The 19,234-nt window shown below is 37.9% G+C and overlaps 1 protein-coding gene across 1 annotated transcript in view; it reads right to left on the bottom strand.

Moving 5' to 3' along the window:
* The window catches only part of LOC129279713 (phospholipid-transporting ATPase ABCA3-like), a 67,066-nt gene extending 59,740 nt beyond the window's left edge, over positions 1-7,326 (bottom strand). The window contains exons 1-3 of the mRNA XM_064095639.1: positions 7,256-7,326; positions 6,214-6,398; positions 4,214-4,471 (exon numbers count right to left, since the gene is read on the bottom strand). Of these exons, the coding sequence (XP_063951709.1) occupies positions 4,214-4,471; positions 6,214-6,398; positions 7,256-7,326 (514 nt within the window). The remainder of the gene's footprint in view (positions 1-4,213; positions 4,472-6,213; positions 6,399-7,255) is intronic.
* Positions 7,327-19,234: the final 11,908 nt, after the last annotated feature.

Consider the following 19,234-nt stretch of genomic DNA (forward strand, 5'->3'; position numbering starts at 1 on the left):
AAGTCACTTTCACTTTGTAAATCTTGTATGTAAATCTTATTTGCTGTTATTTTACTTTGCTAATTGATTTGTGGTAAATATAAATTGTTCTATCATTGTAAATATGAAATGATCGAAAGATAATAAAATGTATTGTTCCCAGGTTGTGTGGACTTTTTTTTTAAATCTCCGTATAGACTCACACTCATAGTGGTAAAGTAAATAAATAGTGCATAGCTAACTCAGATAAATGTACAAAACAATGATTTTTCCTTTCTTCCTCTTTGAATCCTAAAACCTAGATTATGCAGGCTCCAAATCCCGTTTATTTTTGTTTTCTCTTTTGCAGCATATTATAGCAGGAGAAAATCACAGAAAAATATGCTGCAAAATTAGAACAATGCAGAAAAGGGGGAAACAAGCAAAACAATTTTTTGAAAAGTATGTTACAAAAAGAAAACAAAAATAATAAAATAAATAAAACAAAAGAAAGAAAATGAAGAAAGAAAAAACAGAACAGGAAAAAATTTAGAGAAAAAAAAGAAAAGAAAATGAAAAACAAAATTAATAACAAGTGGAATGCCTCTGGCCGTCTCACCTGCATCACGCGATTCAATATAGCAGCAGTGCTGATTTTGAAAACTACTATAACTCGCACAAGATGTTCAGTGATACTTGGTTACTCTTATTTCCACGTTTTATGAACTAGACCAATACACTTATAGAGATATGATGGCAATTCAACAAATACCCCCAACATGGCCAAAGTTCTTTGACCTTACATGACCTTTGACCTTGATCATGTGACCTGAAACTCGCACAGGATGTTCAGTGATACTTGATTACTATTATGTCCAAGTTTTATGAACTAGACCAACACACTTTCAAATTTATGGCTGTAATTCAACAAATACCCCAATTTGGCCAAAGTTCATTGACCCTAAATGACCTTTGACCTTGATCATGTGACCTGAAACTTGCACAGCATGTTCAGTAATACTTGATTACTATTATGTCCAAGTTTCATGAATCAGATCCATAAACTTTCAAAGTTATGATGGTAATTCGACAGATACCCCCAATTCGGCCAAAGTTCATTGACCCTAAATGACCTTTGACCTTGGTCATGTGACGTGAAACTCATGCAGGATGTTCAGTGATACTTGATTAACCTTATGTATAAGTTTCATGAACTAGGTCCATATATTTTCTAAGTTATGATGACATTTCAAAAACTTAACCTTAGGTTAAGATTTTGATGTTGATTCCCCCAACATGGTCTAAGTTCATTGACCCTAAATGACCTTTGACCTTGGTCATGTGACATGAAACTCAGGCAGGATGTTCAGTAATACTTGATTAACCTTATGGCCAAGTTTCATGAACTAGGTCCATATACTTTCTAAGTTATGCTGTCATTTCAAAAACTTAACCTCAGGTTAAGATTTGGTGTTGACGCCGCCGCCGCCGCCGTCGGAAAAGCGGCGCCTATAGTCTCACTCTGCTATGCAGGTGAGACAAAAAATGGGGAAAAGAGGGAAAAATAAGAAGCCATTACAAATATTTTTTAACAGCTGTACGTGGCAACAGTCTATTAAGCCAGTTAAGCAAATAATTTTCACTCACCTTTTGGGGATGGCACATTTCTATTTTTATATCCTTTAGTTTGTATTATTTTTTTCAGTAGAAACATATTCTTTAATCAGGCATATTCAACGGGAAGGGGTATATGGTTTAACCACTGTCAAAAAAAATTTGAATAAAAAAAATAAGAAAACGGCAAAAGTTATATCTGAAAAAAAAGTGTGAGAAAAGTCCTTCCCTTTATTAGCCAAAATTTTTGAAAAATTCACATTTCATATCAATGAAATGCCTTCCCAAAGTATCTACTTTCTCAAGAGTGGTTTAAGAAGTCATTTATAAACAAGAAAGAAACTGTCTGCTTATTTTTGGCTAGACCAAAAGCTTCAGTCTCTGTATTTTGGTTGTTCGGCTGAACTGCGTTGGCTCCACTCACCAATACATAGACTGAAGAGTTGTTGGCCCGTACGTACAGCCAATGTATTAGCAGTAACGTTAGATCTAACATTCGGCGGAAACCAGATTTTCAGATCGTTTTTTGTACATAAAATGTCACATTATAAAAAAGAAAGTACATCCAAACTTACAAAAAAATATAAAAATTTCACAAATATGATACCTCAGACCGCAGTTACCGCTAATTCCTTTCAAATGATGATCGAAACATAGTCATCTTCGATCCATTCGTTGGTCAACGTAAGTTGCCATCTTGGATGACGTCATCATCCTTACAAATGTATTTACCAGTCACTAAATATCGCGATTTGTGCCGCTGCTTTGCGTTTGTAGATATGCGTGCGTTCGGAACTTGTCGCTCGCATTGATTGGCCAGGATATCGAAAATTTTATCGGAAAGCCTTGATAAAAGCACAACTCGTTGAACGTAGAGGGCAGCAACACACGGCTGCCATTTTTTCCTCTCCGGCAGAAAATTAAAATATATGGAATAACTCATTGATAACGTATATTTTCGATATTTTCTTAGAACTTGTATAGTATCAAAAGAAAGATTAGAGTCTAACGAAAATAGTGGGCCTTCGTTCAAGATAATATAATGTCATTTAGAATTTAAAAAAAATTAAAATCTAGACAAAACCCGGTCGCCCAAATTGGTGATCCGATTACACATGCAGGCTCGCACTAACACACTACCGTCGGTGAATGGGGATTATAGTAAAATGTCAGAAATTGTTAAATAAATCCACACAAACGACCGTTATTCCTGTCTAATTTTTGGCTAGAAAAGAAACAGCTTCGAAAGAAACCAAGTATCAACATACATACAAATGCACACGTGGGACTGTGATGTACTCACCTATGTGTTTTTATGTGTATTAATTAATTTGGAAATCGGTCTTTTTGAGTCAAAAGAGAGGTCATAATTCCTCTTTTTAATGCTTGCAAATAATCAGTTTACACCAGATTTTAGTAATATGGACTGTAGGGCATTTCATTGGAGTAAAATGTGACTTTGACTTAGATTTTCAAAGTTCTATGGAAGATTTCTTAGCAGCAACATTTCGTATTGTAGCTCCCCGAGTCTAAATAGGCTGCTAGCGCACAGATAGCTACATGTAGCTGCAGTGGTTTCATGCAAAGCTCATGCCAGCCGGCCCGCGCGGCCGGCTGGATAATAGCTACTGTATGCTATAGCGGTAAGCCTTTGTACTGTCATGTGTGTGTGTATTTGTGTGTAGATCAACAAAAAGGGTGCATGACGAATTGGCTTGCAATTTGAACTGTAGAAAACTGATAAATGCGTGCAAAATCGGTAGAAAAATTGCGCTACTTTGAAAATTATTGGTTGCCCAATTCTGGCCAAAACTTAACATTTTTCAATAATGGTTGCCCGAGGTGAATTTCTGGTGGCCCCGCTAATGTCAAGCCTTGCCAAAGCTATATTTTCGTAAAATCGTATTTTATTTAGAAAAATTCTAGTGCAGACCTGCCAACCTCTAGGAATGAAAAACTGTATTCTGTGATAAAAAAACTGTATTTTTCCCCCAAAAAGTGTATTTCATAATAAAATGCTTGGCGCACTCGTTCATCGCGGCACCCAAGCTGCATGCAAGCTAAAATGCGCACTGCTCTTGCAGATGAAAAAAACAAACATTAAAACATGTGTATATCTTCACACTGGTTTTAACAAAATGATTGAAAAAAAGTTACCTGAAATTACATTGGTCTATTAACCATATTTGTGTACGTTTTATGAAATAGAGACATATAGAGATTATATTTCTAAAAATTACGATTTAGTAAAAAAAAAAAAAACGTACTGCTGTATTTTGGTTGCAAAAACGTACTAAATACGGCTAAAACGTACTGGTTGGCAGCTCTGCTAGTGTCGTATTTTAAGTGAAAAATCGTACGGAATACGACAAAATCGTACTATTTGGCAGCTCTGTTGACATGCCAGCTTATCTTTTCCTTATCTGAACCAGTTAACCGATATGTTTGCCCATCTAAAACACATGAAAAATCAAGCCTAGCGACTACTTTTATTTTTCAACTCCTTTGTCCAAGTCTTAACCAGTATGGCTCATAACAATGATTATTTTTACATAATCGATGAGGTGTAAATCGTCAACCAAAATAAATTTCAAAATTTACATACAAATGACACAGAATCAAGAACTTGGTGATTACTCACTGCTTTGTCCAGTGTTGATACCAAATACACTGATCTTAACATGAGGATCCTTCACTCCTGGTTCACCACTGGTATAAATGACTGGGTCTACATTTCCATTGGTAGGTCTCGGTGGTGGTATAATGCTTGATCGACGTCTCATCATCCCTCCTCCATTTTCTTCTTCTTCATCTACCATCTCACCAACCTTCATGAAGACTTCTTCCATCGTGGTGACTGAGACTCCAAAGCTGTCGATACCTAGAGGACCTCTCTCATCTCAAGGAGAGGAAGAAACATGAAGATGAATGTATCTAAGGAAGCTATTAAGCAAATGAGACATAAATTGGATTTGCTCGCGACCTACATGTAGCTTGGCAGCGCAAACTATTGCTTCGATCACCTCTGAGTTTCTTCTCTGTTCGATTTTATGCACAAAAACAATGCAAATTTTCCTTATTTATCAATTTTTATACAATTTATACATGTCCGCTCTTGATCAACTGCTCTGTTGAATACAAAAGGCACAAAGACTGTATGCTATATGATGTTGTGGGTCATATGCTACATGTAGATAATCAAACATTATGGCCTGTATTCACAAAGGTGGTTTTGAAAACCATCAGTTGAACCCACAGTTTACGCAAATTTTTTGTATAAATTATGCTTTATTTACAGCATATATTAAAAAATGTTCAATGCTGATGTGATGGTTGAGTATGCTATTCAATTCATGAGTCCCTGTTTTGAAGAGTGGACTCATGAAGAGTGCACTCGTGAATAAAATAGCATACTCAACCATGGCGAAAGGTGTCAATTTGCCGCACTGTGACAAAAGCATGCATCAGCATTGGTCATTCTTCATATACACAGCAAATAAGAGTTATTTAGACAATAAATCTGCATGAACCATGGATTCATTTTTTTTTTCAAACTATTTCAATTCAATTCAATTATTTTTTTGAAATAAAAATACATCCAGTGGACTAGTTTCAATTTAAATGATTGCTTCACATTTTTTTTCAATTTATTGGGTGCTATTTTACATACAATATTAGAATTTAAGGGGCATTTTGCCAGGCAAATTCGATGTCCAAGCTTTCAGATGAGTAAAGATAATGATAAGGCAGTTAAGGACAATATTAAACTTACAGATGATTATTCTTTGAAACCTCTGATAAAATTATCAATAATTATTATTTAGATGTAGGGTTTAGAGGCGCAGATATTTTTTGACGTCTTGCGAGGTTGTTTCAAAGAGACAACATATTAAAACTGATTTTTAACGTGCATGCCTATGAAAACCATCCAATATTGAAAATATTGGACGAAATGAATATTTTGCCCCTCCCACAAGCTTATCATTGGTTAATGATTGTGCGCATGAAGCAATTGTTACGTCACAATGAAATTGCATTGCATATTCGTTGCCAGGAGGTGTGGTAAAGGAGCGTCAATTTATTGAATTCAAATGCACTTGCACTATAATACGCTAGCACATCTTTAATTTATGGCAGAGATTTATTTTTTTTTTAAATGACCATAATCAGGCGCCATGCTTATCATTTACAGGATTGCCATAATTGATGGTTACTAAAAACATTTTTTTTGCTTCATTACTTTATGTTTAGCTCTGTGGGGGTATCTAAATAATAATAATATTAGATGACCAATTTTTTGTGGGATGCGTTGAAATATTGTTACTCGCTGAAGAACAATATTGGATTCGTCTCCGACTCATCCAATATTGTTCTTCAGCTCGTACAATATTTCTTCGCATCGCACTCAAGGCCACCCAATATTCCCTAAATAGCAATAAAGAAATTTGTCATATTTTCTTTTTCCTTGTGTGCAATTAAAAGTTGGAAAAGACTGTGTTTAATGAAGTTATTTATAATATGGACCAAGTATAAAATTCATGTAGGGTACACGAATCAAAGCACACATACACTGTACCTGGTGATTTACAAATTATAAGATTGACATTATATATGAATGGAGATTGATATAAGGAAACTCACCTTCTAGCTGGGTAAACAGATCTTTAAAGGTTGAAGAACTCTCTCTTGGTAGAATATAACCAATCTCTGACCCGACCCTGCTTTCTAATGAAGCATTTGGGATCTTGCTCTTGATCAAATGCTGGATGCCATTCATATCAACCTTCTCATTCTGAACTAAGGTCAGATGATACCCAATGCCAAATCTACAGTCAAGATATAAACCAAGAAGATATAATCACAGCAGTGTAATGATTTAAACCATTATCAAATCTGTAAATTATCTGTTTAAACTTCATACATGTATATCCTTAAAACTAAATACACATTTGAGACACAATATGGTCTCCAATCCTGCCTTCAGGAAGAGTGCTGTTGAATCCCACTCCGACTATTCCACAACCTACAGTTCAATACCAAAACTGACAAAACATGGTTTTTTGGCTGGTACATTCATCTATGTTCAGTGAGAAGGATGACTCTTGCAGCTCCTTGATACACGCAGCTGTGAAATATTCCCCAAGACCATGGGTCATTATGTATGATGCGCTTGTTCTGTCCATGGAGTGCCTATCCAAAGCTGGTCTTTTGCTAGTAATTTGCTGAGGTCAATCAAATAAAAAATTTCACTGGCAGACTGTGTGTCAACAGCTGAAGCAACCCTCCTAGCTTTTGCTGCAGAGAAGTACTTGCCATATTCAATTGTGCCTGATTTGATTGACCTCAGCAAATTACTAGCAAAAGACCAGCTTTGGATAGGCACTCCATGGACAGAACAAGCGCATCATACAAAATGAACCATGGTCTTGGGGAATATTTCACAGATGCATGTATCAAGGAGCTGCAAGAGTCGTCCTTCTCACTGAACATAGATGAATGTACCAGCCAAAAAAACATGTTTTGCCAGTTTTGGTATTGTTCTACAGTAAATCCCAGCAGGCAGTGGTAGTTAAGCATTTGACCTCATTTGAAGTTATTGAAGTGAACAGCCAAACTTTTTATGATGAACTTGTAAAAGTGTTTGATCAAATGAAGCTTCCTTGGGAGAACTTAGTGTCTATACTCATGGACAGCTGCAAATATAACGCGCGATTCTAAGACTGGACACGTATCAGGAAATACAAAGCTCCTCATCTCTTAGATATCGATGGAAATACATGCCACCATGCACATAACGCTGCCAAGGCATTTTGCGAACGATTTGATCATCATGTTGAATAACTCTTGCTAAACCTCTATGATTTCAAATGGTCAGCTGACAAAAGAGAAGTCTTAGTTCTGATTTGTGATGCTTAGGCATACCTGCCAACCTTTGATAATAAAAAAATCAGTATCAAAGCTACGAGGGCGCCGAGCGGGTGTCCGGCCCGCTCCAACGGTAGGGACTCTTTGTATTTTCTGCATGTAAAAGTAGCTTTTCCCTACACTTTTTAAAGCAAATTTACCCTCATTACTACACCAGAGGATGACCTACATGTAGAGTTGACCTTAATTTATCAATTAAAAATGTAAAAAAGGTCTTTAAAATATCACTTTTGTGACAAAAACCCACCCAGTTTCATTCAGGTGTGATTTGTTTTCATTTAAATTTGTAAGGAATAATTTTTCTTGTTCACCAGAGCTCAAAAACTTTGATTTTGAGCATATTTTTGTGAGGCCCTCTATTGATGGAAAGTGAGATTGATGCAGATACAGATTCTCTTTTTAATTAGAAAAAATAATTTCAAGAATTCAATTGAATTTTGGGCCAGGGTATATTTTTTATGATGAATTTAGATTTAAGTTAGCCCTACTTTATTAAAAACTGAGTGATGTGCCAAAAAATCAAACATCTATTTATCCAGCCTACATGATACATCATCAATGCAATCATGCATCAAGAGGAAATAAGCCAAACATTGACAATCTTATTCATGTTATTTCACCACACATGGGTTACTGAGGACAAGGTTATGTCATAACCTACAATGGATAAGTGTTTGTTGGTATAAGAAAGCAGATTTTCAACCATGACAAAAACGGAGCCGAAACTAACGGCTGCATGCGCCCGACCCGCACCCACCACACCACTTGCAGTGCGCCGGCGAGACGGGGAGGCTGAGGCGCAGCAACTCGGCGGGCGCCGGGAGTTTAGGCAAGCGAAGCAAGTAGATTTGGTGTTCGACTCCGAAGGCGGAATTGAGATCAAAAGTGGAAAATCTCCTTTCTTCCTCAAAAATTTGACAATTATTCGAAAAAATAAAGTACAGATCAATGTTAAAATTGCGTAGGGATAGATCTAAAAGTTAGAGTAACTGCGTCGGTGTGCAGCCGTTAATTCAGCGTAGCCCAGCAGACTCGGCAATATACCACTGAAATCACCAACACACTCTAGACATGTACACTACACATTCTCTAACTCACTCCTACACTACAAAATCATCCGGCGACATGGGCAATACTTCAAATAAAAAGTGATTTTTTTCTTACCTAAATCACCATATTTCGCATAAGAAATATCACCATCAGTGATTCCTAACATCGTAGTTAGGAAACAAGGGGTCTAAAAAAAGTGAAATTTTCACGGTTTTTCCGATGTTCGTGGATTGTGAAAACATGTCCGCACTAAAAACTGGCACTTTCGCTAGCCGATGTCAGCCGCCATTTTTTTCCCGAAAGTCAACGCTAACATCGAAAAAAATAATAAAAAAACATGAAGAATACGACAACAGCACCTCAAAATGTTGGGCTCTAGCTCTAAGTGCGGCCGTTGCGTGTACGCTCGTTATTTTCACATGCATTTGCAATAGAAATGTTTGCGCGCCGTTTGTATTTGCGTAGCCGTGCGCTCCAGTCGTTTATGCGTTAGTCGCATCTTACTGCATGCGTTAGTCGCATCATACAGCCGTTTCAATAATTTCAACACTACATTGATTAACCCAAAAATCTGAATTTTGGTTTTAAAATTCGGAATTCGGAATGGAGGTCGAAAAATCGGTATAATTCCGCCAAAATCGGAATGGTTGGCAGGTATGCTTAGGGCATCAAAGAAACCATGCCCGAAAGATATGTTAGTCATAGATGGCTGTCTGTGTAAGACGTCAGTGTAAACACTGAGCGCATGTCGGATGCGTATGTTGTTTTCTACTTCTCATTCCTAGATGATGATGAGCGTAGAACATATTCATGTGTGACCATGGGCGGACAGGTCCCCCCGACCAAAAATAGTAGGGGGGGACACAATTTCAAATGTCCCCCTACTATTTTTGGTCTTTTATGATGGAGAAAAATGCATCATTCACATTCGAAATAATACATGTATTTTGGACTAAATGACCTTATATTTTGGGTGAAAACCTTCTTTTTTTTTGGGGGGGGAGGGGCTTGTCAAATTTTCCAGAGTGACTAAAATAAGATGAGGGGAAGACTTGGAAAATAAAAAGAATCTTTCAGGTCACTATATGAAATTTTCGCTCGCGCTTCGCGCTTGCATTGCCTGTCAGGTGATTTTTCAATATGGAGCTTAAATATCAAGTTTCGAAGTCAATATACATTACACATTTCACCTTGGAAATCGAACTTTCATTATTTTGTGTGATTTACAAACTGATTTTTAAAAAGTGCTCTGTAAAAGTGACAGCTTCATGGTCTGAATATTGACATTTTCTGCTCGCACTGAGCGCTCGCAAATTTCGATTTATTAAGTACCTATTATTTTTGTGTATTCCATTTAGTTTGAAAAAAATCAAGTCTGATTGTCAAAACGTATCAGATAGCGCTGGCTACTCGCTCGCATTTTAATTGGCGATTTATGTATGTCTCAATATTGATTTTCATGACAGTTTATCAAAGATTTTGGCTCGCGATTTGCGCTCGCATTAATGGTTAAAAAATATTTTGACTGATGCATTCTATTCATTATTACAAAATTGCTTGAAATGTCCAGTTTTCAGGCCATAATATCATCAGATTTCTCGCCCTCATTAGGCATTAATAAATAAGATATTAATAATTCAACGATTAAATTGTCCCTTTTGTTTCATCTTGCGCTTAGCAAGAGGAATAGGAAGATAGTCATCATTTTCATATGACATGTCCCAAGGATGTCCTGGTCCTATGTCAAAACTCAAATAACAATGAAAAATATCAGCTCTTTATTAAGTGCGATCCATATCCACCTCACAATTTTCCTACAAAGTGCTTGAAATATATAGCTGAAATGGACTCTTTTTCAGATTTTTCATGATAAAAGAGGTGTAGAATGCCCAGATTCTAGGTCTAAATCTGAAACACGCGCATGTTTATTCAGGTATTTAACTTGTTCTCTATTTAAATCATTATCCAGTTTCAGATCACAATATCAAAAAATTTCTGCTCGTGCTTTGTGCTCGCATTATTAATGTAGAAAGATCCCCTTTTACTCATCCTTTTCATGATTTACAAAACATGAATAGTGTCCCGTTTTTAGGTCTAAATCTTAAATTTTTCTGCTCGCGCTTTGCTTGCATCAATTGGTTAGTTATATAGCTACCCTGTTCACGATTACGAAAATTGATTAAAATTTTCGATTCTTTTTGTAGCAATGTCAACAATTTTCAGCTCGCGATTCGCGCTAGCATTATTTGATCGTTCAAATATGTAACGTCTTCATGGCTAAGTGCAAGCAGTCCTTAACAAGTACCTTTTCGATCAGTTCAAATTAAAAAAACATTTTATGGCTGCACTTTGCACTCGCATTATTAATGAAAATTAAAAATGAAAATCCATATTTTATTGTTCGAAATAGACATGAAAAAACTCAAAATGTAAGGACCGGGTGTAAGGAAGGCCCCAAATTACTCATCCTTTTCATGATTTACAAAACATGAATAGAGTGTCTCGTTCTTAGGTCTAAATCTCAAAATTTTCCGCTCGCGCTTCGCATCAATTGTTTAGTTATATACCTTTTATATGTTTAAGTTACAAAAAGTGCTTAGAATTTCCATTCTTTAGGCAAAAAATTCAAAAAAATTTAAGCTCGCGCTTCGCGATCGCATTATTTGATTGTTGAAATATGTAACGTATTCATGGCTAACCTTTTCCATCAGTTAACATCTGCTCGCACTTCGCGTTTGAAGTAATTATTTAGTTGCATATACATCTTTTTCAGGATAACAATCATTGCCCAGAATGTTCAAATTTTTGGAAAAAATACATAAAATTCCCCCCCCCCAAAAAAAAAAAATTTGCTCACACTTCGCGCTCGCAGTATATAGATAGGGATTATGATATTATATATTTATGTTGAATTATAAGAATAAAGCTAAAAAGTGGCCATGAGGACTACTCCTTTAATGAAACAAACAAAAATCATCTTCGAGCAGCCGATCGGGGATTAACATATAGCTGGAAAAAAAATCGCCCCCCCCCATTGGCGAAGGCTGGATCCACCCCTGTTGTCCCCCCTACCTTTCGGGACAGATTTCCGCCCATGTGTGTGACTGACATTTTCAAGAAGCATCAAGTGGATGACAACACACAAACTGCACTGAAAAAGATGCAAAACTTAATGAAGAAAAAGCAAATGACCAAAGAAGGTAAAGAAAGAACAAAAAGGATCCTTCATGAAGTGTTCTTCATGGGGTCTAAGACAAACACATTGCTTCACATCGTTACATCAGTGTTGCCAATGTTGAAGGACTATGTTATGCTTTTTCAACATGATTCAACTATGGCTCATCTTTCGAATGACAAGCAGAGAGACAGAGAGAGAAAATCCAGGACATTAATTCTAAGAGGCTTGCAAAAGGCAGAATCTGTGCTCTTTACTTAGTTTATTAAACATAAACCTTTATCTTGTCAGTTTCTCTGTAACTTAGAATTATGTTGAAATAGGAGGAGCTATTAAATACATACAGATATTCAGAATACTAATTGATTGTAATTGTAATTGACAAAATTGGTAATTGTAATTGAAGAAAGTAATTGAGCCCAACCATGGTTTGAAGCATAATGAAGTGTGGGACCCGTCTCCAGAAGAAGATGCCCTTGAACAATGATCTTCTGAAAACTGTCTCTGCAATTGATCCTTTGGACAGGGGTCATACAGCCCCACTAAAGTGTCTGTTGAAGCTACCTGACCGAGTAACAAATGTTCTCCACAAGGATAAGGATCAATATGATGTTGAAGCTCGCAGGTATCAGCTAAATGCAGCCAGAAATGGGGAGTCTGATGGCATTGTACGGTACTGAACAAGGCAGTCCGAGATGTTCCCTCGCCTTAGAAAGATGATCTTTGCCATCTTGAGCTGCTTCCACAACCCAGCTGTAGAGTCAGCTTTCAGCATAATGCAAGAAACTGTAAACACCAACAGACCATCTATTCACATAGACAGCTTTTCAGCCATACAAGCAGTGAAGTTTGAACTAAAATCAGCCAAGAAGACTGCTTTGCAAGATTTCTCTCACCACCTTCGGACAAACCAGTTGACAGTACTCTTTGTAATGATATGCGTAGTGCCCATCAGAGATACACAGAAGCAAAAGAAGACTACAATAAGTGGAATATGCCTCTGGCTGTCTCACCTGCATTACGCGATTCAATATAGCAGCAGTGCTGACTTTGAAAACTACTACAAAATAATTATTCACAAAATACACCATTCATAAAATGATAAAATACTACATGTACGTTCATTGACATTTGACCTTGATCATGTGACCTAAAACTTGTCGGTGATACTTGATTACCCCTATATCCACATTTTATACACTATATCTACAAACTTTGAAAGTTATGACAGCAATCTAATAATTACCTCTAAAATGGCCAAAGTTCAATGACCTTAAATGACCTTTGACTTTGGTCATGTGACCTGAAACTCGCATGAGCTGTTCAGTGATACTTGATGACTCTCATGTCCAAGTTTTATGAACTAGACCAATATACTTACAGAGTTATGATGGTAATTCAACAAATACCCCCAACATGGCCAGAGTCCATTGACCTTTGACCGTGGTCATGTGACCTGAAACTCGCACAAGATGTTCAGTGATACTTGGTTACTCTTATGTAAACGTTTTATGAACTAGACCAATACACTTACAGAGATATGATGGCAATTCAACAGATACCCCCAACATGGCAAAAGTTTATTGACCTTGGTCATGTGACCTGAAACTCGGATGGGATGTTCAAAGATACTTGATTACTCTTATTTCCAAGTTTCATGAATTAGATCCATAAACTTTCAAAGTTATGATGTTAATTCAACAGATACCCCATTATGGCCAAAGTTCATTGACCTTTGACCTCGGTCATGTGATCTGCAATGCGCACAGGATGTTCAGTGATTCTTGATTACTCTTATGTCCAAGTTTTATGAGCTAGACCAATAAGCTTTCAAAGTTATGATGGTAATTCTACAAATATCCCCAATTTGGCCAAAGTTCATTGACCTTTTACCTTCATCATGTGACCTGAAACTTACACAGGATGTTCAGTGATACTTGATTACTATTATGTCCATGTTTCATGAATCAGATCCATAAACTTTCAAAGTTATGATGGTAATTCAATAGATACCCCCAACATGGCAAAAGTTTATTGACCTTAAATGACCTTTGACCTTGGTCATGTGACCTGAAACTCGAACGGGATGTTCATGGATACTTGATTACTCTTATGTCCAAGTTTCATGAATCAGATCCATAAACTTTCAAAGTTATGATGTTAATTCAACAGATACCCCATTATGGCCAAATTTCATTGACCTTTGACCTCGGTCATGTGACCTGAAATGCGCACAGGATGTTCAGCGATACTTGATTACTCTTATGTCCAAGTTTTATGAGCTAGACCAATAAACTTTCAAAGTTATGATGGTAATTCTACACATATCCCCAATTTGGCCAAAGTTCATTGACCCTAAATGACCTTTGACCTTGGTCATGTGACGTGAAACTCTAGCAGAATGTTCAGTAATACTTGATTAACTTTATGTCCAAGTTTCATGAACTAGGTCCATATATTTCCTAAGTTATGATGACATTTCAAAAACTTAACCTTAGGTTAAGAAGGTTAAGATTTTGATGTTGATTCCCCAACATGGTCTAAGTTCATTGACCCTAAATGACCTTTGACCTTGGTCATGTGACATGAAACTCAGGCAGAATGTTCAGTAATACTTGATTAACCTTATGGCCAAGTTTCATGAACTAGGTCTATTTACTTTCTAAGTTATGCTGTCATTTAAAAAATTTAACCTTCAGTCAAGATTTGGTGTTGACGCTGCTGCCGCCGTCGGAAAAGCGGCGCCTACATGTATAGTCTCACTCTGCTATGCAGGTGAGACAAAAATGTATGTTCGGTATCAAATATTTTATCTATGAATATGCTTTACCTTAATTTTGACAGTTGACAATTTGCTCCTGGCAGAAAAATAGGTTTTTGGCCCCTGGTTGCCTAGCAACCGCCAGCGTGGACTCTACTCCCGCCCTGTATATCAAGGCCCTGTGCGCCAGAACACGTCCTCTTTCAAAGCTGGTGTTCAGGAGAACTTCGCAGAGCGGGGAAGGAGGGAGGGTCCGATAGGTAAGTACAGCTCATTCATAGATAAAATGTTCAATATCGAACATACATATCTATTTCATATCGCTTTACCTACCTAAGTAATTTTAAAAGTTGCCATATTCCAACAGATAATAATGGATGGCGGGACTTCGGTAAGTTCTTTACTTCTCAAAATTCATTTTGACTGAGCCCATGGTTTGGTTCTTTGCTACAAACCTTGCATGGGGTATAAGTCGAACTCCGTTAGTTTCCCACCGATATCACTAGGGCTTACTGTCAAGGCATGTATAAAGCTGGGTCTTCTTCCAGACACTACTGCTAATAAGAAATTAGTCTTAACTGTTACATTCATATGAGAACTACTATGCATTGGTTCAAAAGGAGCCTTTGTCAATGCACAACTGGGCGTTGTGGCGTGCGCCTGTAATCCAAGCTGTGTGGGGAAGTTACAAATTGATGCAGAGGTTCGAGGTTCAAGCCCCGGTCACGTCTTTCGGATGGTGACATTAAAGGTGGGTCCCAGACGTAAATAATCATACCTGATTGATACACGTCTGACAAAACTCAAATACATACACACACGCAAGACCCTCAATAAGCTCCAGGAAGGACCTAATTTTTTTTTTTTTTTTTTTTTTTTTGGGGGGGGGGGGGTCTAGACAGAAAAAACAATTTCATAAGTCTGGTGAGATGTTTGGAGGAACTTTCTCCATCTGGGAGATTCCCTTTGTGGATGGCCGAGATCGCAGATCTGTACCCTCGAATGGTTGATATAGCAAGCCCTTTGTCAAACAAGTGGATTAGAAAATCTGCAATCTTTCCTATAGGAGCTGTGGTAGGACCCACTTGGTCCCCGCACCACTTGATGAAGAGCTGTAATCTAGAGTCATAAGTATTCCTTGTTGATGGTCTGAGGAAATTGGCAGACAGTTCAGCAGCCCTGCTAGAAAGGCCTGCCTGCGATGCGATTGACCTGAAATGATCCATATGGTCAATCTGAGGTTGGACAATTTTGGATGTTAGATCCTCCTCCCTGGTTGACGTAGGAGATCCACCTCGTTCAAGGGGATCACTGAAGGCTGTATGAGCAGACTCACCAGTATTGAAAACCAAGGGCGTCTGGGCCAGTCCACGATATTGGGAGAGAATCCATTGCTACTGCTGCTGGGTCTTTGTGTTTGGTGCAGTAAACTGGAAGTTGCTTATTCAAGGCTGATGCAAACTGGTCGATATGTGGGTAACCGTACCTGTTGAATATTAGTTTGACAATTGTTGAATTTATTTGCCATTCTGATGGGAGATAACTTCCTCTGGAAAGGAAATCTGCAATGTAGTTGTTCTTCCCTGGGATGTGTGAGGCAGTAACTGTGGTCTTGACAGAATCGCACCATTTTAGTATTTCTAGTGTCAGCTTGCACAAGTCTCTTGACCTTGTGCCTCCTTCCTTGTTTAAGTAAGAGACTACTGTCAGGTTGTCTGATTTTATCAATGTCTGTCCCTGAACCGTGTGCTTGAACTTGAGGAGGGCATATTGAACTGCAAGCATTTCTAAAACATTGATATGTTGATTTCTTTCCACCTCCCTTGGGCTTGCTCTGTACCTAAAACTGCACCCCGACCCTGATTTGATGCATCCGTGAACATTGTAAGGGTTGGTGTTGGATTCACAAATGGTCTTCCCTCTCGAAAGGTTCGAGGGTTGATCCACATGTGTACCGCTTCTGCCATTGGTCTTGTGATAGCAGGTCCCTTTGAGGGCGATATTGATGTAGGAATCCTAACTGGATAGTCCTCATTTTCTGTCTGCAATCTGGTACAATATCTATGAGGCTTGCCAAAATGCCCAGAAAACGTAACAATTGTCTGGCCGTCCTTTTTTAATTGGTGAGAATGGAGGATCCCATCTGCTTCTCCTGTGTTTTTAATATGCTGATGCCACAACTACCTGCTACCAAGCTCATCAATTGAATGCTAATCCTCAAATTGTTAGATGGATACAAACTTTCTTGCTAGATAGACCTCAGGTAGCTAAAATAGGGCAAATTGAATCTGGTACCAGGGGGATCAGTACAGGTGTGCCACAGGGATGTGTTCTATCTCCTGCTCTTCTTTCCCTATTTACTAGTGAATGTGTCAGTTATAATAAAAACTGTACCATAATGAAATATGCAGGTGATATGGTTATTTCAGGATATCTCACTAATAGAAATGCAAATGACTACGTAACAACTGTAAACTATTTCAGAGTGGAATGATTCCAACCACCTTCAGTTGAATGTATCTAAAATCATGGAAATCGTGTTTGATCTCAGAAAGAATGCTCAAAATCATGATGCGTTAGTTCTCCATAACAAGGAGGTTGAACAGGTGAAAGAGTATAAATACTTGGGAAGTATAGTGACCGATACCCTAGATTGGACAAAGAACACCCGAGTCTTATGCAAAAAAGGAAACCAACAAATCTACATGTATTTTCTGAGAATGATGAAAAATTTCCATATTGATAAAACTATTCTTGTCTTGTTTTATCAGGCTCTCACACAGAGCAAATTAACTTACAACCTGCTTTTTACTTCGGAAACGGTACAAAGAAAGATAGGTCTCGATTAGATCGGGTGAGAAGAGTGGCACAGAGAGTGATTGGGCATGATTTGTCTGATTTAGACTGTCTCTTTGAACAAAGGGTGTTGTCAAAAACAAACAAAATCATGAAAGATCGAAGCCATCGAAGTTCAATCGATCCGGAATCTGTTAAAATGTCCCATGAACTAGTAGGTCACGCTTCCACCAATCTTTTGTCCCAAACTCTATTCACTTGTACAATCAACTTGATAGGAGATAATTTCTCATAATAGTCCCAACTACTCCACTACATAGCATCCAATGGATAACAATACAAATAATAACAATTATGGTACTACTACTTCTATTAACAATAATAATAACAAAACAATATAACAATGATAATGATAATGAATATTGTAAGGATCATGTAATACATATTTCTTGTTATATAAATACGAATAATAATCACATGCAAGTTAAATTATTATGAGAATCACCTTTCAACATGAATGCCATGACTTCTGATGAAGAATCATAATTTTGTTTGTTTATTTTACATGTATTGTTCACCATTTTTCTATGTTCTCACATGTGTTTCATGTACATGTATGCTTGTAATGATGGTGGAAAGCAAATTTCCATGAACTTGGACTACAATAAATATGAACTTATGAAATCGTTTAAGTTTATTTTCGGATGAGTCATGGTCATCTGCATTGATATATTTTTAGACATGCAATGAAATTTTGTGAAATTTTTGGTGCAAGGAGGTTGGGGACAGTTTCTCAGATAGGCTGATCAAAATAGGGCCTACAAATTTAGAAATTCGAAGGGGGAGAGTTGGATTCTTCCTGGATGCTTATTCTTCTGGACATTTCATTTCAGGATTTCACCCACAAACTGTATTGTCTTATTTTCAAAGTCCCACATGTTTGCATACCCATGGAACATGTTTTCCAATGTGCTTTTGGTGGTGTAAATGCAGAAGTCAAGTTCTCTTTCATTGAAGATTTACCTACAAGTAGTACATGATGAACCCAGTTATCTATACAAGCATTCAGTCCTTCTTAAGGATCTATTGGCATGTTTAACAGGAGCCAAGGAATAATTCACAGAACCAAAAAATGACAGGATGAAAGTCTGCATATTGATGGCACTAGGCCAATTATTCAGGGTAGAGGTTCAAACGGCAAGCCCCGTAGGCCCCGAGTATTACAAGTTGAACATCCAGCATCTAGCTCTGATGGTATATTGTTCCCAGGGTATTGTTCTGTATCCAAAAAGCTTCCTCCATTATATTCCCCTTCTCCAGAGATATTGCAAGAGATAAAAGGAAACAATTAAAAAAATGAAGGCCAAAGACTGTGAGACCGAGATGTTTCACAATAGAAACTTCTTTGATAGAAATGCGTTTCTAGTTCGGGGAAAAATGGATTGAACACTAGCGTACCACGTAATTACTAGAGTAAGTTTTCAAGTGGCGCGTGCAGGGTGGTCTATGCATATCATACCACTCAGAGACGGCGAGCCGAGGACTTGTGATTAAGCAACGACATCTAATGAATACATGAATATGCATTAGACAACTAGTTCGCTGACCAATCACAAGGCGTGGAGCTGACAAAGTGTAAAACGTCAAAAGGTTATCGAGAGCTTGCCGACATGTTGGGGCTGAGAGCCGTATGTCGGCAGCACCTGCGTACAAACGGGGGTCACCCGTGGAGGTGAGCGGGCCGGCGATTTAATGAAAGGCCGACGACTCTCGAGGGGAGTGATGGCGGGTGTCTGCTTGAACAGCCCGGTGCTTTACACGGCGGCTGAAGCTGACAGAGAATGTGGGGGAACTGACCCGCACTGCTCGTGGGCGTGTGAAGCAACATTAGAGTTGCGACGACTACCCATCAGTTATCGGGAGTCTGGCGATATAATGGGGGCGATGCCTGTATG

Source organism: Lytechinus pictus, chromosome 2, assembly GCF_037042905.1.
Source record: "Lytechinus pictus isolate F3 Inbred chromosome 2, Lp3.0, whole genome shotgun sequence".
In the NCBI taxonomy this organism is placed as follows: domain Eukaryota; kingdom Metazoa; phylum Echinodermata; class Echinoidea; order Temnopleuroida; family Toxopneustidae; genus Lytechinus; species Lytechinus pictus.